The sequence below is a fragment of the Rhinatrema bivittatum genome, chromosome 5 (genome assembly GCF_901001135.1).
Source record: "Rhinatrema bivittatum chromosome 5, aRhiBiv1.1, whole genome shotgun sequence".
Classification (NCBI taxonomy): Eukaryota; Metazoa; Chordata; class Amphibia; order Gymnophiona; family Rhinatrematidae; genus Rhinatrema; species Rhinatrema bivittatum.
In genome coordinates, this window is record NC_042619.1 from 250,619,240 (window position 1) to 250,638,930 (window position 19,691).

Sequence of the window (19,691 nt, forward strand, 5' to 3'; positions counted from 1 at the left end):
CCAAGGCACAAACTCTGAGGGATCTCAGAAATCACCACAGGAATTCTCAACTGGGGGAGGGACCTTTAGGTATCACCGTGGAGGAACGGGGCTCAGTCTCTCTCTAATTTAAAATTAGAATTTCTTCTTCCAAAAGGTACAGAGATCCCCATCGGGAAAGCACGTCTACATCTGCTAGGAGACAGAGATATTGAAGGGCTGAGGTCACTGCAGGGATGTATGCAGGGTGATGTCAGCTTTGAAACCTGACTCAAGTCTCCATCTGCTGGTAGGGGAGCATAACCCATTGGTCCTGAGTCCATCTGTCTACACGCTAGGAAATGAATTCTCCATCTTCCCTAGACCCAGGACACCAAGTAATGAAACAAATCAGAGCAGGGGAGCTTTTAGAGATTACACAGAAGAAAACAAGTTTCAGGCTAAGGATACTACAGACATCCTCTTGCTTCTTTTTCTTATGAGAGGAAGTGGTTATTTTCAGGATAGAGTATGGCAGAACCCATAAGAAAAAAGGTGCCAAGGACTACAAATAAGAACCAGTGTCTCTCCTCTGAGCCACACTGGCTGCAGACACCAAGGATAACATTATTTTACATATAAAGATATTTATACATAAAAATACAAATTATTACATCACTGCATGTAAAAAAATAAAGCCAATACTTTGATAAATATTTTCACAAAATAGACACTTTTGCTTCATGAATAAAGTTAGAGTAGGGTGTCTACAGCCAAGTCTTCAGGTAAATACTTATGATAGAATTCTCCTGACCCTGCCCCCAGCATACACAGAGGGGGGCCCCAGCCTCATTCATCTCTTATTCCATCATGATGACTGGTCCAGCTGAAAAACCCAAAATGTCTTCATGCCAGTAGTAAAAAAAAAAAAAATAGGCAAGGAAGCCCCAGTTACACCGCCTCTCTGAATGTTGCTACAGCACAATTCTGGCCAAAGACAGGCAAACTGCCCAGCCAGCAGTGCTAACTCTGGCCAAAGACAGCTCCACCGCACCCCTACTCCACCAGCAGTGGTCACTGTGCATTGAGCAGGCACAGAAGAGAGGCAGCACACAGACAGGTCTGGAATCACTGGCTTTTTCACTAAAGAGGACAGGAGCACTTTCTTGAGCTGGCATTCTTCAATCTCTGACCTTGTCTTTGTTCTGCAGAGGAAAGAAAAAAAAATGCTGAGAATATTACAACAGACCTACAGGCCGCTGTACTAATCTGGGTGTTAAAAATGTGCACTGAAAACCACCACACAGTTTAACACCCAGATTAATTTTTAACTCCCAATGCATCGGGAATTTAAAAAAGTACATGTGATGGTAAAATATGCATTTGGCACAGGCAAAACGCACATTTTAACTCGGGAAGCTGGGGGAGGGGGGGGGGGGGCAGGAGAGGCATCCCTGGCAGGCAACTGCCAGTTACCCGGATAAGTACTGACTTATCCAGCTAAGTGGCACAATTCAACGCTAGTTAGTCGGATAAACTAACACACATAGAAACATAGAAATGACGGCAGACCAAACGGTCCATCCAGTCTGCCCAGCAAGTTTTGCATTTTTTTTTTCTCATACTTATGTTACTCTTGGCTCTTAGTAACCTTTCGGTTCTATTTCCCTTCCACCTCCACCATTAATGAGAGATCAGTGTTAGAACTGCATCTAAGTGAAATATCTAGCCCAATTAGTTAGGGTAGCAACCACCGCAATAAGCAAGCCATACCCTCCCAGACTAAATAATTCAGTCCTTGTTGGTTGTTGTCTGTATATAGATCCACCTTTCTTCATTCCCCCGCCGTTGAAGGAGAGAGTTATGCTGGATATGCATTGAAAGTGAAGTATCAGACTTTCTCCCCTGCCGTTGAAGCAGAGAGCTATGCTCCAGAGGGAACCATGCTGTGGCCCCTGGCTGAAGACTGTGACTGGACTACAATGGACAGGAGAAAGTTAAAAAATACTGAAACCGCCTAACACCCCCCCAGTAGTTGTGAAAAAAAATGCTTGTGGCAACAGAGCCCAGGAGGGTTTGGTTCAGATAGAGTAGGAAGCCTACTGCAAGGCTAAAGAAAACTTCTGAGCCAAAGAAATAAATAGATGTACGCATTTCCATGCACAGCACCTGCCACGGGTCACTGAAGGCATGTCCCAAGGGCTCTGGAGATGTTTTTCGAGCTAGTTTTGTGATCATAGCTTTCACCTTATCCCACTGTGAAACTTCGTTCTGTAAAAAGAGACAGGAAAGGCATGAAACTCGGCAAGCATCACGTGTCCCTGGGCCCAGTGTTTGTCCACTGTCCCCCAGTACCCCAAGGGTCAGCCACCAGTGCCCCCGATCTGCTTGTCCCCAGACAGTCTGCTGCCCAACCACTGACCCCCATCAACCGAACAAGGAAAGTCAAACATCACACAAAAAAAGTTTGAATTCAGTATTTTCTTCCAAAGAGAAATCTTAAACAACTTAAGCCAGAAAATATTTGTTTTAAGATTTCTCTTTGGAAGAAAATATTGAATTCAAACTTTTTTGTGTGCTATTTGACTTTTGTTTAATTGTTGCATCACAGTTTGACTCTGAGTACAGATCAATTTTAAGTATAACAAGGACCAAACATTGGATTCAGATACACATACTGATGGAATCTATCACAGAACTTCCTTGTACCTTGTGTTTTGCAGGTGGCAGGAAAGTAGGGTCTGGCCCATCTCCCTCATCTTGCAGGCTCAGGGAACATGTGTAGGGTACTGGAGCCTTCAGAGAGGGTGATGACTCCATGTCTGCAGGAAAGCAAGAATTGCACTTACTGCCATGTCTAAGTCTAGAGGAAGCAGCCCGTTTACCACAGGGGGCTGTGCCCCCTCCTTCCACACAGCAATAGCGTACATTCAATATATCTGTAGTGCAACATTCTACACAAGTAACTAACATGCAAAGTACAGGTACTGAGTGAAAGACTAAGAGACTTAGTCGAGCATGTGAGAAGAGAGCATGGACCTGAGGGAGAGCAGTGGACAGTACCACCAGTACTTCAGAGCAGTACTTTCTTGGGACTGGCTGTGGGAGCTGTACTGCCACCTCAATTAACTCACCAGGAATCTTGTACGGGTCCTGATAAACCCCAGTGCTCGACACAGACGTGCCCAGGCTATGCCAAGGCTCGCAGGGATTCTGTGCGCCTTGCGTCAGGTCCAAGGGAAGGTGAGGAGGCAGTGCCTTCTGCAGAGTCCAGAGCTGTCCCACATCCCCAGGCACACAGGTCTCCAAAATCCTGCCCTGCAGAACAGAAAAGAAACCTCTGGATCCTGGGTCTGCCTGGGTCTAGAAAATCTCCACCATTTCTCCCTTCTCCCCCGGCATCAAGATCAGCAAAGGAAGGGCAGGAGAGTTAGCAACCTATCAAGACACGGACACAAGTGTCTAGAAGCATTAGACACAACGGTGCAATCCTTACACTGTCAGTGCCAGGAGCTGTCATGGTCCCCGTCTCCCCCCCCCCCCTGCGTGATAATGAACATAAAATGCCATGCTGGACCAGACCACAATACATCGAGCCCAGCATTCTGTCTCCAACAATGGCCAGTCCAGGTCCCAAGTACCTGGCAGATTTATTTCTTGTAACTCGTTCCCTGGGATGCAATGGCTTTCTTTAATCTACCTAATTAATAACGTGCTATGGACTTTTCCTCCTTGTTAGTCACCTTGACCACGTCCTCTGGCAACAGATCCCACAGTTTGATTGTGCACTGAGTGAAAAGTACTTTCTATGATTTGTTTTAAAATCCATTTCTTTCATGGAATGTCCCCTTGATTTAATGTTTTGGAAAGGGTAAATAACGGTTCCCTATTTATCTGTTCTACCCCACTCCTGATTTTATAAAGTTCTCTCACATCCCCTCTCAGTCCTTTTCCAAGATGAAAAGCCCTAACTTGTGTAGCCTGTCTTCAAAGGACAGTCATTTCATTCCCCTTTATCACTCTCCTCTGTACCTTTTCTGGTTCCACTAAGTCTTTTTGAGATGGGGTGATCAGCACTGCACCCAAAACTCAAAGGAGCCGATGCAATACAGTGCGCCTCAGCCTAGTGCACAGCTTGACGCGCGGTTGGAAACACAGTTTGGACACAGGTGAATAACTCCCGATGCAATAATGGGATTAGCACGTCCAAAGCATGCATCCAAACCTGCGCCTAGCAAGGTAAATGCCATGTTGATGAGGCTATTAGCTAGTACCCCGAAGCATAAAGTCACTGTGCACCCGACACGCACATTTTAACCCTCAAATTAGCACCTGCCCCTTCAGACGCTCCAAGCCATCAACAGAAAAGTAGAAAATACAGCTTTTCTGTGTTTTTCCGACTTAATATTGTTGCAATACTAAATAGGAGAAACCATAGAAAGCAGCAACATGGAAAAAAAAAAAAAGAGTCTTGACGGCGGTCAGGTTAGAAAAACGAATGCACTAGAAATGCACAATTTCCCCTAGTGCGTCCTTTTTAACGTGACTGTTCATTTGCATATCGCATCTCATGCCTGGGAGAGATGGATGGGCCTGCGTTAGGAAAACAGGCGCCCAGTTTGGATGCCCATTTGTAGCGCGTTCATATTGCATCGGCCTGAAAGTGTGGTCGCACCATGGCTCAATATAAATCTGTCAAGAGGTGTCACAGATCCCCCCTCACCTGCCATGCAATACCCGAGGTTCAGTCCTTACGGTGCCAGTGCCAGGAACCTCCCCCCCCCCCCCGTATGACACAGGCTCAGTGCTTACACTGTCAGGAGGTGTCACAGCTCCCCTTACACTGTCAGTGCTGGGAGCAGTCACAAATTCTCTCCCTTTGTGGGACCCAGGCTCAGTCCTTTCACTCTCGCTGCCCAAGTTCTGGGTTTTCAGCACCACCCTTTGCTGCTGGAGTTGTAGATTATACTGCTGTAGGTAAGCAATCTTCTCCAGCATCTGGCAGACATGTTCCAAGTAACGCAGGCCTGGTCCAGGGAGGGCCTGCGGGTTCTCATCTTCCTCCTGTGAAAATAAAGCAAAGTAATATGCTTACCCTCTACAGCCCTGGTAATACAATTACTATTAGGCATAACCCCTCACTATAAAACACTACTCACCAGCTGCATTATTTCCCCTAAGCCTTCGATAGCAGGCCCCTCTTTGACAACAGCAGGAGCAATTCTGCACAGAACTAATGCAGTCTGTGCCAACACAGGTGAGCAGACTGCTAGACAGAGAAGAGGCAAAAGGCGGTAGGAGGCCTAGGCCTTCGTCACACATTCAACTGAGGGTCAGTCCCAAAGGACTGGAAGCCATCTGGCACAAACCAGGGTTGCCTGCTGGGCACAGCCGTGCTCTGTACTGCCGATGCTAAATACCAGAACCTGCTCCAGCCCCGTTTACAGCTGCTGCTCTCCCACTTCAGGAACTGCGAGACGTGCAACCACTGCAGAGGCAATGACATTACACACAGTGCTCTACATCACCGTCGCTGGACACCGTGCCATGTGCCTCAGTACTGGGTATAAACTAAACTAAAGGTGGGAAGGACCAGTGCAAGCCAGAGAGAGCAGGGTGCATAGGGAGGAGGCGAGAATACCTCCGAGATTGCTGGCGACGCCTCCTGTGGAGAATCGTGTCCCAGGTTGTGTAAGCCGCGCATCCAAAAGGATACAGACAGAGTGGAGGTGGTCCAGAGAAGGGCTATCAAAATGGTGCAAGGCCTGCACCAAAATCTCTCTGAAATAAAAATGTTGCAGGACCTATCGAAGTACATATTAGTGAAGAGGAGTGATGGAGACATCCAAATACCTCAAAAGATATAACAATGCACATGCAGCAAACCTTTTTCACTGACAAGGATATTATTGAAAAAAAAAAAAAAAAAAAAAGAGGTGAGTATGCGACTCCAAAGGAGTGGACCAAGCATTGACATCAGAAAATATTTCTTCAAGGAGACTGGTGGATGAATGAACAGGGGAGATGGTGGAGAAGAAACGGTAATAGAATTCAAGGAGGACTGGGATAAGTGCAGAGAACAAGTGGAGGAATGAGGGTGAGGGCAGAGATTACACGAGACCTGAGGCAGCACAGAAGAGGCAGGAGGGGCCTGAAAGTCTTTAGCTGCCGGCAAGTTTGTCACAGTGAACTTTCTTTGAGCTGAACAGAGTGAGGCGGCAGGAGGGATACGCAGAGGGAAAAAAACGTGATAGCATTTCCCTTTCTATTGAACGGACATCATTACCCCCAAGAGTACAAAAGCAACTCTGGAGGGCCAGGCAGAGAGAGCAGAACCGGTCCCAGTCACTTGCCCTTCTGCTCAGTAGCCCAGCTCGCAGGAACTGCGGTATTAGATAAGAGCCCAGCAGCGCAAGCTTTCTCACGGCAGTGCCCTGGCCGCACAAAACTTCTTCAGGGCAGCGTCGTAGGAGCATTATCTACCCGAGACTCATGGCTCCAACATAAACATATATATATATATATATATTTTTTAGAATAAACATTACTACTAAATGATAAATACCACTGTTCAAACAGACACGGCGCAGCAGGAACGATAGTCACCTCTGTCTCACCTCGGTGCTGCTCCCCCCACTCCCGTCGTCCTAGCATTCCCAGCATGTCCGGGTCATCGCTCAGGGTCCTGCAGCTGAAGGAAGGGCGTCTGCGCTGCCGTGCTGGGGCCCCCCCCTCTCGCCCTGGCAGGAGCTCGGAGCTGAGGGACGGCAGACTCCCGCTGTGCTTCTGCGTGACCGAGAAGGGCGGCAGCCGGCCGGGGGTCCTCTCCGCGCCCCCCAGTCTCTTGCTCCTCTGCATCACCTGCTTGAGCTTGGTGCTGGCAGTCAGGCTGCAGCTGAGAGGGTCTGGAGCAGGGGAGGGGCTGCGGGGCTCTGCTGAGCTGGAAGTTGGGGACCCCGTGGACCCCTCCTCCTGCTGGATGCTGTTCGTAGACCCCAGAGGTGTGAACACAGAGTTCTCAGTGCTCCCCATCTCCACCCCGGAGTCCTCCGACTCGGACTTAACCAGTCGTTCAGCCTTGTGGAAGCAGCTGAGCTCCGGCAGCCGACTGCCGGCCTCGCTGGGGCTCCAGAGATCCAGGGCGTCGCTCATCCTGCTCCCGGCAGCTTCGGCTTGGACGGCGAGGGGTGCACTGTCCTCCAGCCTCCGATAGACACTGGCACACGTCAGTACCACACAGCTCTCCGAGCTCCAGTCGCCACCTGCAACACAGGACACGGAAGAGGGAAGCAGGCAAACATTTCCAAAAGGACAGAGAGCGAGCGAGCGAGAGAGAGAGGAAGGCAAGTGTCAGCCAGGAAGGAAGGAATGTCCTTGTGCAAACCTGCCCAGGTCCTGAACTCTTCACACCCAACACAAGACTCTGCCCATCCCAGCTCTCCTGGTATCGGGATCATTTCAGAACCTAAGACTCCTGGGAATTTATGACAAAGTGTATTTTATAATCTGGGCATTTCAGTATTTGGCAAGCCTTCCGGGTAGGTCATTCAGCCACAGCCCTGCATCAAACCCTTCATTAATAAAAATAAAAAGAGAATTCAGGAACACAACCCCCCCGCCCAGAGGAGAACACCACCAAGGATCAACACTGGCGAGGCTCTAGCCCTGGGCTCTGTGCCCCAGACCAAAATCTGATGCACAGGAGACCGACAAACCTGTACTGGAGAGAGAAAGTACCCCGGAGACAGCCCTCTCCCCCCCCCCACACACACACTCATCCCTGCCCCCTTCCCAAGACCCCACATTTCTGGAGCGAGAGGAAGAATCGTTTTGTAGGTTACAACCGACTTTTTTTTTTTTTTTTGTTCACTGTAATCCAGAGCATGGAGCCTCTAACCCTGAGAGGAGAGAGGAAACACAAGGGCAATCAGTCATAAAAGTGTCAGAGGGAGTGGGAATTCTTGGAATATTTTTCTGAATTGCGTTTGAGAAGGTTTGTAGACAGCTCACGGTAACACGGCCGCATTCCTGTGCGCTGACACTCGCCCAACTGCCTTTCAACTGCCAGAGTTAACCGACTGCAACTGGGTCAGGACTGAAAAGGGGGGGTGGGGGAGGGGGGACAAGGCTCAAGGTGGCCCGGCTGCCGGAGGCGGCACGGGACACACGACGGGGGGGGGGGGGGGGGGGCTGCCGGCCAGGAGCATAGGGGAAGGCGTGGGAAGGTCCCAGAGAGGGAGCAGCAAGGGGGTTCCCGGGAACCTAGAAATAGGGCAGGAAGGGCACGTGTGGGTGGCACCAAGCAGGCTAAGAGAAGATTTGCCGTAGAGCGAGAACCCCCGGCTGAAGGTGGAGCTGAAATATGCAGGCCCAGCGCACCGTTCAGCACACGTTTTCGACGCGCTCCTATTACCTTTCGTACTGTAAGGGGTATTAGCGCCTCGAAAACGCACGGCCAACCCCCACCCCCCACCCCCGAAAACTAATAGTGCTCATCACATGTTTATGAGCTTATTAATCGGTCACCCGGGAAACTGAAATTAAAATGTGCGGCCACTGCTTTTCTGAACACCCTCCGGCTTAATATCACAGCGATATTAAGTCAGAGGAACCTAAAATTTAAAAAAAAACCCAAAAAACAAACAAACCCGCTGGTGAGTGGGTTAGAAAAATGGATGCTTAATTTTGCCGGCATCCGTTTTCCTAACCTGTGGCTGTCAGCGGGTTCAAAAACTGACACTGGTAAAATTGGGTGCCTGTTGTTGGACCCGCTGATAGCCACTTCTACTGCTAATAAGGAGGTGCTAGGGACGCGCTGTTGTCCCTAGTGCCTCCTTATTAGCACAACACCTAGTTTGAATACAGAATCGCACACCCAGGAAAGGTGACTGGGCACGTGTCGGAGAGCCAGCGCTCAACACGGAGCGCCGGCTCTCCCGCACTTTTTACTGAATCGGCCTGCTGGTGGGGAGAGTACCCAGGTAACTGATGTGCACACAGTCAAGCAGAAGTAACCCAAGAGGGGCGCGTGTTGGGGCGGGGGCAGGGCCGGCACGTCCACTAAGTGCAACCAGGTGGTCGCCTAGGGTGCCAACCAGAAGGGGGTGGGAAAGAGCAGCCTCGTGGGGGCCGCTCGTAGCCCAGAGGAGTAGAGACTCTGAGGGCCATGAGAAGCCCATCCCATTTGCAGCCAAGAGAAGGCTCAGCGACGCGCGAGTGGTGCCCATCCTGCTCGCAGCCGAGAGAAGAGACTTGGCAGACTGCGAGCGGCACCTCTGAGCATGTGTATGAGATAAAAGAGGGAGCCTGTGTGAGGGAGTGAGAATGTGTGCGCGTGTGTGAAAGGGAACCTGTGTAAGGGTATGTATGCCAGAGAGAGAGGGAACCTGTGGGAAGGGGTGTGTGTGCAAGAGACAGAAAACATCTGTAGGAGGGGATATATGAGAGAAAGACAGAGGGAGCCTTTATGAGGGAATGTGTATGTGAGTGTAAGAGAGAGAGAGGGAGCTTGAATAAGGGTGTGTGTGGGTGAGAGGGATTGTGTGTGTGTGTATGAGTGATGCTGTTAGTGAGAGGGAGGGAGCCCGAGTAAAGGTACATGTGTGAATGAGACAAGGACTAAGTGTGTGTATGTGAGAAGGGGCCTGTGAGTGAATAAAGGTATGTGAATGTGAGGGAGAGAGTGTGTGAGAGCAAGAGAACGTACACGTGTGTGTGTGTATATCTGTGGGAGAGCCTGTGTGTGTTTGCGTATGAGAAAGAACGAACATGTATAATTATGTGTTTGTATATGAGAGAAAGGAGAACATTTTGTGCACAACTCCAGATCCCCACTCCATCAGCTAACAAACGACAATCTCAGGGCATCTGGAAATCAGAAGTTCCCAGGTAGTTTTGTTAGTTTTAATCACTGGGTGTTAATATTTGATGTGCACACTATTTTTCAATTTTTGTTTTAGAGATGGAACATTTTTATTTTTTTGAGTTTTTAATTATTGGATGTCATTATTTGACTATTTTGAAATATTCCTTTTACTAGTATGGTTTTTAATATTATTGATGTTTTATATTTGTTCATTTTATTACTGAATAATTGTTACTTGTGTGTTTGGGCCAGGGAGGTCGGGGCCTGGACCTGGCTGGGGGGGGAAAGAGTGCAAAGCAGAAGGTTCGCCTAGGGCGCCTAATACCCTTGCATCACTCCTGGGATGGTGTGTGGCAGAACAGAACATCACTCTTCCATGCCATACAATCTTTTCAACAGCTAGGACTTATGGGGGAAATAAGTGTTTTAAATAAATGACATCTTTCTATGTAAAACTATGCATTAAAAAACTCTCTCTGCAGTTGCTTTGGGATTTGCTGGAGTACCTCTGCTTTCTACCTCAGAGGTGGCCTCCTCACTTAACTCTCTGATCTTTAGTTTGGTGCCAACTATTCCAAACATTAGTAACAGTCCAATGACAGGCCACCAAGCTATACTGAAAGATGGCCCAAGAGTGGCAATTTATATTGGGAGGGGGGAGCATTTAAGATGTAATTGTTCTATACAAATGTAATCAAAAGGATCTTACAAGGTCACCCACAGGGACCCTTTTTACATCAGATGCAACACACTCAACAAAAGGTATCCCCCCAAGTGTAAGGGGCAATAGGTTTTTACCACCTCCACAGGGAGGGATTCTTAAGGGATTAAGAAAAGTAAAGGGCAAAGTTGTAGGCCTGCCTTTTACAGGACTCAGTACATTTGCAAGGAGCACAGCCTGAGGGAGGGAGCAGACAGAGCTCTTGAAAGCTAGCCAAAAATGTACTGGATTAGGTCCATATAAAGGTTCCACCAATAATGCAGTCACTGACATTGGTTTCCATTGATCCAAGTGCACTGACATGGCCACCACACATTTCTATTTAAAGGGACATAATTTATGGAGTATTTTGCCTAGGGCTACACTGCTAAATAGCTTCCACCTGTCAGGGAAAGACTCTGATTCATGGGCTGTATGTAGTTATTTATTTATTTAGAGTTAGCTCATGCCTTTTCCGTGGTATCTGATCCTTATATTAAACACAAGAAGCAATTTTTTTTTTCATTTTGAATATTTAATCTGCCCATCCAAATATGCGCTCCAATTTAACACTGGTATTTTTATAGTGCTACTGAACTACACAGTGCTGTACAATGGTGATAAGTATTCAGGTATAAGTCCCTTCCCCAAAGAGCTTACAATCTTAAGTGTCTCCAATTGCCTCAAGTAGCCACTTAGATTGTTAGGTCTGTGGGCAATGGATTGATTATTGTTTATTTAAAACATTTTTAACCCACAGGTCCAATACAATTGTCCTCTGCGAGGAACTACTGACCTCCATAATATACAAAGAGCATCATAACAAATTTAAAAAACGACATACAAGACAACACATCTAATACATCATAGATATATTAAAAAATACTGGCACAGCTTCTCGCCACAAGCAGAAACCCTAAAGGTTTCGATTCATATTCCAAATACTTGTTTGAATAAATAAACCTTGGCTTTCTTCTGAATGAATCCCCTTCCATGCATAGGTTTTTAGGGCGTGTGCTCCCCAGTATGAGGGCCATCGACAGAGAAAGCACATGATCTCAGTGCATAATCCAGCATTGCTAACAAAAGGGAACTACAAGTTTAATGGTGTTCTCGGATCGAAGACTTCTACAGGGGAGACGAAACTTGAATCGTGTCTCTCAACTATGTGGGGATTAGATTATAAAGCCCTCTAAAGAGCAAGGTCAACATTTTAAATTGTGTATGCCAAACGATTGGGAGCCAATGTAATTTATAATGTAATGAAGTTTTGCGAGGCTTGTAAGGAACCCGCGAATTAATCTAGCTAATTTGAACTAGCTGCATTACGATAATCTAAACCGGGCCTCACCATTGTACAGCACTGCATAAGTCCAGTAGCCCTATGGAAAATATAATTATTCGTAATACTGTTGTTATAGGAAGGGGTTTTAACATTATGTTAAATTAGCTACAGATTTTTTGGGGGAGGAAGGGGATGTAGACCCCTAGGGAACCTATGAAGTGCCATGGAGCCCAGGGTCCAGTCTCCCACAGTAGCCCATTTGGATCAACTGAAAGTACCCAGAAGCTCCCTACCTTGCTACTCGTTCCCAGATGCAGAACGTGGAGATTCCCCAAGCTTGCTTAGCTAATAAGTATTCATGGATCTGGCTTCCAGAAACTTGTCCAAACCATTTTTAAATACCCAGTTATACTATTAACTGAGACCTGGGGATGCTGAACTACTAAATGAACTACTAAATAACTATTAAAAAAAAAGAGAGATGGATAGATAGCAAGAGAGAATTTCCTGAATCTGAAAGAACCAGAACCAGGCAGCTGTGGAGAGAAAGCCAGAGACAGCCAGTTCCAGAAAAAGAGGGAGAAGAGTGGGAGACAGCCAGCTGCTGAAAGGGGGTAGTAGAGAAAATGGAAGGGAAGATCCAAGGAATGCCAGCTTCAGAAAAAAAAAGTCAGAACCAGAGATTGCCAGCTCAAGAGAGAGAAAGGAGGGGAGAGAGTCAGGGATGGCGAATTTCAGAAAAAGAGGATCAAGCCCGCTGTAAAAAGTGGAAATAGCAGAGAGACGGGAGCCTGCTCTCACTCACCCCTTCTCCGAGGCGCCGCGGGCCGGAACTTCTTTTGCCTTCTCGGCATCTTCCCGGCGTCTTTCAGCCGCTCCCCGAGCCGGACGCTGAGGATGGGCGGCCAGATGGCATCTGCCCAGCGGCCGCGTTATGCAGGGGCGGGGAGTGGTGGTAAAGGTAGCCCCCAGGTGGGGTGGGGGTGCACGTAGCACACGGGAGGGGGCGGGGGGGATTTGCACGTGTGCGCAGCACGGCGAGAAGTTGGGAAGCGCGCGCCGCGGGCCTGCGCTCTCTGGCAGGAAGGCAGCAGCCAAGCCTCCTGCTAGGCAGAGCCCCCATGCACTGCTCCCACCTATCCACACAAAGGAGACGGCTCCTGCTCCCTGGAGCTTGCACTTGAAGGGAAGGCTTACAAATAAGTTTCGGGGGAAATGTATTTATTACATCTATCATGCTTAGACTAGAGAAGGCTAAGATCCGGAGGAGCTGGGCTTTAAGAATTAAAAGCAACTTAAAAAGATGAGATTTTTAGAGACCCTGGGGGGAGGTGGGAGATTCGTTGCTCAGCTCAGTCCTGCCCTTTAGCATCCGCTTTTTTTTCAGTCTTAATATTGCGCCATGGTGGAGTTGGTTCTGTCTTTCAATGAGAGAACTAACACCCAGAAACAATATCTGGCTCCGGGCGTATTTCGTTGCACTCCCACTCCCTAAACTCAGCACAGGACTCCGATTCAGATAAACTCATTGCCATGATAATTTTATGTGTGTTGCCAAATTTACATATAATGATTAACATAAAAAGGGAAAAGATAAATATTCCAAAATAATGACGAAAATAAAAATTAGGGGTTATGGAAAGTACAATATCAAGGACAAGACTTAGGTTTTGGTGCTGGGCCATAATTGTCCGAGGTCAGATTGCATTTCTTGCCTGGTGATAGGATACCAAATTGTTTCAGAGTCAGATAACTTTATTGTCAGGACAATTTTACATGTGCTACCAAAGTAATATAAAAAATGATTAAAATTTCAGAATGGTAATAAGTAAAGTTGCAAGTTACAAAAAATACAGCATCAGGGACATGTCTCAGGCTTTGGCACTAGTCTGTAGTGTCCCTGCTCAGGTTTCATTTCTGGCCCGGTGGCAGGATACCACATATTTTTCTGCTTTAGTTGCTGCTTCTCCTCCTTCCCCCAGGATTATACAGAGTTTTTAGCCTGCTCATTCTTTTGTGGCAAGACTTTGATTTTCTCTCTCAGCTCTGGGAAGTGTGCCTCTCTGATCTCATTCTTTTGCTGCTATAGCTTCCGTTTCTTCTGTTATTCTTTGCTTTCTATGGCTTCCAAGCCTTTCCCCTGGTTGTCCCTATCTAAATCTCTGCAACTTTCCCCCTTTAGGAAGATCCCTACCTGGCCTTCCCCCAAAGATGGCTGTCTTCAGAGACCCTTGCTCAAGCCCCTTGCTCTCCTCCCCAATTCCCTTTCCTCAGATTCAGGCTGGAAACCAGGGATCTTTCATTGAAACATAGAACATGGCAGCAGATAAAGCCCACACAACACATCCACATCTCCTGCTCAGCTCTGTAGTCCTTTCCTATCCCACAGTGATCCTCTGTGCTTGTCCCATGTTCTCTTGAATTCTGATACTGTCCTCATCCCCACTTCCTCCATAGAGCGGCTCTTCCATGCATCCACCATCCTTCTTAGGACTTTATTCCTATCTCCTCCTTGCATTGCTATATTTGTGTTCACCTTGTAGTATGCTGAATGCAAGTACAATAATTATTATTTTAAGAACGCCCTTTGGAGCATGCAAGAGGCTGTCCCCTCTGGAGGAGGATCCAGGGCTCTGCTCTTTCAAGCTCTGAATACACTAGAACTGTAAACAGGAATCTTTAAAGAATTTTACTCATCATTCACACTGCTTTCCCTTTAACACCTTTGCATTGCAGCTAGTCACCCTGAACTCACTTTTTACCAGCTCTGTCTGACACCATGCAGCAAGGAACCAAGAAAAAGGCTCTCATACTAGAAAACCCATTCACCCTCGGTCTGGAAATCCACATTACATTTCCATGAGTGCAACCGCACCCTCCTGCAGTATGGCCAGCCAAGAACATTCCTTGTGCCAGAGAGGGAGAGTGTGTATGTGGTGAGGGGAGGGGTGGTTGAGAGAGAGAAAAGTGTTTTAGGTGACAATTTAAGGAAAGAGAAAAAGGATGAGAGTGGAGCTGAAGATGCAAACCTCTCCTGAGCTGTGACCGGTAAGATTATCACTGTGGTGTTAGTGAGGATTTAGGGTATTTAGACAATTACAGCCTTATACGTTTTGGAAATGACTAAGGTGGGGAAAATGTTAAAAGGTGTCTAGGAGACCCTCCCAGTCATCCCAGCAAACACACTGGAAAGGGTGGCGGAGGAGGAGGAGGAGGCACAGCCATCCCCTTAAACACACAGGACGCTGCGAGTGGGGGGGCACAGCCATCTTCCCAACCCAAGCACACAGAGCTGGGTGCACGCCCGGGTCCCATAAACACTCGCTGGGGCAGCACAATCAGGAATCGCCCTCTGTGCTTATATCCAGAATCATGAAGACTTCAGACACAGCTCATCTGCCCCATTTTTCCCTTTCTGTTGTAATACCGCATATTTTACTTAATCTCCGACTTCATCCATTGGGGCACAGCTAAGGATTTTCTGTGCTTTTATCTCAGGCCCTCTCTTACTCTCTCTCTCTCTCAGGCCGATGCATGAAATGGCACCCATGATTGAGTGCCCACTCTCCTAATGCACGCCCAGCCACCTGTCCTAGGTGCGCAATACATTATTTAAATGAGGTCGCACTAAGGATAAATTGTGCGTCCCTAACGTATCCATGGCATGGGGCGCCCAGGAGAAGTGGCTGTGCAAGGGTTAGGAAAATGGACGCTCAATTAATGGGCATCTCCCCTAACCTGACCACTGGCAACATTTTTTTTTTTCATGCTGTTTCCTATGTTTCCTCCTACGAAGGAACCACGCAAAGCAGTATTTTGGGCTTTTTTGTGGTTTGTGGGTTTTTGTTTTTAGATGGCTCGGAGCGCGTAAAGAATTAACACCAGCCCTGGAGCAGGCATTAAGTTTTCCCTGTTAAAACTTGTGCATCAGGCTCACGGTGATTTTTTTTTGCATCGGGAGGGGGGTAGCTAATAGCCTCATCTACATGCTGATGAGCTCTATTAGCTACGAGCTGGTTTGGACACACTTTGGACGTTCTAATCCCCTTATTGCGTCGGGTGTTAGCCTAGCGCATCCAAAACCTGCATCCAAGAGCTTGTTGGCCTTTGCGCTAGGCTCAGCACATGATATAGCATTGGCCTGCCTATGCTTATAACAGCAGCAAACAACTTCAGACAAAGACCAAAATAGTCCATCCAGTCTTCCCAGCAAGGTGCTTAGGGTTGTAACTGCCGCTTAGTGCAGGTTACCTTGAGGGTAAGGAGGCCCCATCCAAGCCCTAAAAGCAGGTGATGGGCCAGACCTCCCCCTCCCAACTTTATTTATTCATTCATTCTGGCAGTGCCCAGAAGGCCAGCCCCAGCCATAGAAACACAATTGCTGACTGCTCCTGCCCTAGTGCCATCCTAAATGAATTTGATCAAACTTCATTGAAGTAATGTGAACAGCCAAATAGCTAAACCCTGCATTAACTGTTAGAATATGCCCAGATGGATCCCTTGAATGCACCACCGGCTGGCTGTAAATGCTGCTCTGTGCAGGACAGGTTGCACCCAAAAATTACCATAGGTTCCCCCTCCCCCAGTCTTCTTTTTCATCTTCTAGCTACCGGGGAGTATCTGTGCTCATCCCACAGCCTTTTCAATTCCATTACAACTCTTGTTCTCACCATCTCTTTTGGAAAGGCATTCCAAGCATCCATCACCCCATCCGTGAAAAAATATGTCCTGAGGTTTTTCCTTGGAGCTTCGTATCATGAGCCCTAGCTCTACAGCTTCCTTTAGACTGGAAAAGATTTGATTCTTGTTTAGGTATTTTAAAGTCTGTATCGTATCCCTCTGTCTCTCCCATGCCTTAAACCCTTACTCCCCTACCGTTAAGGATCCTCTGTACTTCTCCCAGGCTTTACCCTCACTCCCCACAGCTAAGGACCCTCTGTGCTTATCCCAGGCTTTACCCTCACTTTCCACAGCTAAGGACCCTCTGTGCTTATCCCAGGCTTTACCCTCACTCCTCACAGCTAAGGACCCTCTGTGCTTATCCCAGGCTTTACCCTCACTTCCCACAGCTAAGGATCCTCTGTGCTTATCCCAGGCTTTACCCTCACTTCCCACAGCTAAGGATCCTCTGTGTTAATCCCAGGCTTTACCCTCACGTCCCACAGCTAAGGATCCTCTGTGCTTATCCCAGGCTTTACCCTCACTTCCCACAGCTAAGGATCCTCTGTGCTTACCCCAGGCTTTACCCTCACTCCCCACAGCTAAGGATCCTCTGTACTTCTCCCAGGCTTTACCCTCACTCCCCACAGCTAAGGAGCTTCTGTGCTTACCCCAGGCTTTTCCCCTCACTTCCCACAGCTAAGGATCCTCTGTGCTTACCCCAGGCTTTATCCTCACTTCCCACAGCTAAGGATCCTCTGTGCTTACCCCAGGCTTTATCCTCACTCCCCACAGCTAAGGAGCTTCTGTGCTTATCCCAGGCTTTACCCTCACTCTCCACAGCTAAGGACCCTCTGTGCTTATCCCAGGCTTTACCCTCACTCCCCACAGCTAAGGAGCTTCTGTGCTTAACCCAGGCTTTACCCTCACTCCCCACAGCTAAGGAGCTTCTGTGCTTACCCCAGGCTTTACCCTCACTTCCCACAGCTAAGGATCCTCTGTGCTTATCCCAGGCTTTACCCTCACTCCCCACAGCTAAGGAGCTTCTGTGCTTACCCCAGGCTTTACCCTCACTTCCCACAGCTAAGGATCCTCTGTGCTTATCCCGGGCTTTACCCTCACTCCCCACAGCTAAGGAGCTTCTGTGCTTACCCCAGGCTTTACCCTCACTTCCCACAGCTAAGGATCCTCTGTGCTTATCCCAGGCTTTACCCTCACTTCCCACAGCTAAGGATCCACTGTGCTTATCCCAGGCTTTACCCTCACTTCCCACAGCTAAGGATCCTCTGTGCTTACCCCAGGCTTTACCCTCACTTCCCACAGCTAAGGATCCTCTGTGCTTACCCCAGGTTTTCTTGAATTCTGATAACTTTTTGTTTCCAAAAGATCTACTGGGAGACTGTTCTTTTTGCCCATAGTCCCTCCTTTCTGTTCCAGATGAATCTGAATCACAGCTGGGATTTTGCACAGAGTCTTCATTCACAACTACCTGGGGATTTTTTTCCCCCCGTGTTATTCAGCCCTGTCTCCCATTTCATTGAAGTAAGTGTCCTTATAGCCACAACTATGTATTATGGGCTCTAAATCTAGCTACCAGGTTTTGCCTTTAAAGTGGCCAAGACTCCCGCCAGGATCAAGAATGCTGCCTGTGAAGCATCCCCATCCGACCAGAGATATGGAAGACCAGATCTGGGGACCCACTGCATGCGCCAGGCCAGGCCCGGCCCGCTGGGAGGATGTTCTATGCATCCGCCATGCTCCTGAGTCTACTTTCTTTGTCCTTAGTCTAGGCCTTCCTTTCCATAAAAGAATGGCAGGTATGCAGTGTTCGTGTCCTTAAAATATTTATATCATCCCTGACCCCTCCTAGTCTGGGGGACACATATTTAGGTCATTGTCTCACCATCTCAAAAATGTGGTAATGTCTCTGCATGCATCATCTTCATAGTCCCATAGGAAAGTGACTAGAACAGACGTTTGTGTTAAAGTGATGCAATTACAACAGGGTTCAATGTCATGGAAAAGTTACATATATATATCTATCTATCTCTCTATATATATCTCCAAGTCTCAGGTTCTGGTGATCAGGAGGTGACTGTAGCAGAGTTCTGAGTCTCAAAGCACAGGGTGTGCAGTGGAAGGGCTCTTGGTCTCAGGAACTGGCCATAGCATGGGTTCAGTGTCTCAGATTGGAGGGGACTGTCATATATTTTTGGGTCTTGAGGAGCAGAGACAGCAGAATCTGCACCAAGATTCTGGATCTTAGGCTTGGCTATAGCAGGAACCCGGGGCTCGGGGCAGGATTTGTCTACTAGATTTCTGAATCTTAGAAAGGGACGGTGGCAGGGCTCTGGGACTTGATTTGAATGTACTAGGGTTTTAGATGTGGGGGGATGAGAGGAGGCTCTGGTAGGGTTCTGAGTTTTTGGAGGATTCAGGTGTCAGGAAGGCAATAACAGTAGCAGGGTTCTGGGCCTTGGGGGGGGGGGGGGTGGTTGGTTGTAGCAGGTTCCAAGTCACAGGAGGGTGACTGTTACGCTGTTCTGGGTCCCACAGGCTACCTGTACAAGGATTCTGGGACTTGTGCAATGGCTGTAAGCAGGGCTTTGCATCCCAGGAGGCTTGGGGGCACTGCTGTGGCATTGTTCTGCTCTTCAGGGTGGCTCTAGCAGAGTTCTCACTCTGGAGGAGGCTCTGACAGGTTTCTGGGACTTGGGAGACTGGGGTGGGACCAGTGGATAAAGCAGAATTCTGTTCAAGAATTTTGGGGGAGGGGGAGGGGCAGTGGCTACAGCCCAGGTTGGATGTGCTGATGGTGTGTATTATAAGAAGATGGGGGCCCAGTGGGGTTCCTGTCATCTCCTGCATCACTTATAGCCTGAGGCAGACTTTACTGATGCTTGTCAGACACATACAGAGCTTTCCCTAATGCACAAAACTGCCCAACCCAAGCCTGAGGGCTGAGAAACAAAAGAAATTTCAGAGAGTAAAGTAGAAACCACACTGGTCTCCTTCTTGTGAGTGCCCCACCTTTGCCGTTAACAGCTCCCCATCCAACATTCAGACAAAGACCCTGCCCTCGGTTTCTAGGCTTTGATCCCCCTCCCACCTGCAGCGAATTAATCCCCCTCCCAGCAGAAACATCAATGGCTGATGGAGTGCACAAACAATTCCCAGGTGAAGAAAGCAGAGGTGGACAGGAAAAAAAACGGATTCAGACACCT

The 19,691-nt window shown here is 48.1% G+C and overlaps 1 protein-coding gene across 4 annotated transcripts; it reads right to left on the reverse strand.

The window, feature by feature from the left end:
- Positions 1 to 426: 426 nt before the first annotated feature.
- Positions 427 to 12,982, reverse strand: C5H8orf58 (chromosome 5 C8orf58 homolog). Of its 4 annotated transcripts, XM_029603788.1 has the most exons (7): positions 7,343 to 7,699; positions 6,565 to 7,220; positions 4,771 to 5,022; positions 3,093 to 3,276; positions 2,668 to 2,780; positions 2,128 to 2,229; positions 427 to 1,163 (listed from the first exon to the last, which is right to left on the reverse strand). In XM_029603788.1, exons 1-7 carry the CDS (start codon positions 7,413 to 7,415, stop codon positions 1,140 to 1,142), a joined length of 1,404 nt encoding a protein of 467 aa, XP_029459648.1. In that variant the 5' UTR covers positions 7,416 to 7,699; the 3' UTR covers positions 427 to 1,139. The 4 variants fall into 4 exon arrangements, with proteins under 4 accessions (XP_029459648.1, XP_029459649.1, XP_029459647.1 ...); XM_029603789.1 differs by lacking the exon at positions 2,128 to 2,229 and having other exon boundaries at positions 7,343 to 7,701; XM_029603787.1 differs by lacking the exons at positions 427 to 1,163; positions 7,343 to 7,699 and adding an exon at positions 12,614 to 12,982 and having other exon boundaries at positions 1,764 to 2,229.
- Positions 12,983 to 19,691: the final 6,709 nt, after the last annotated feature.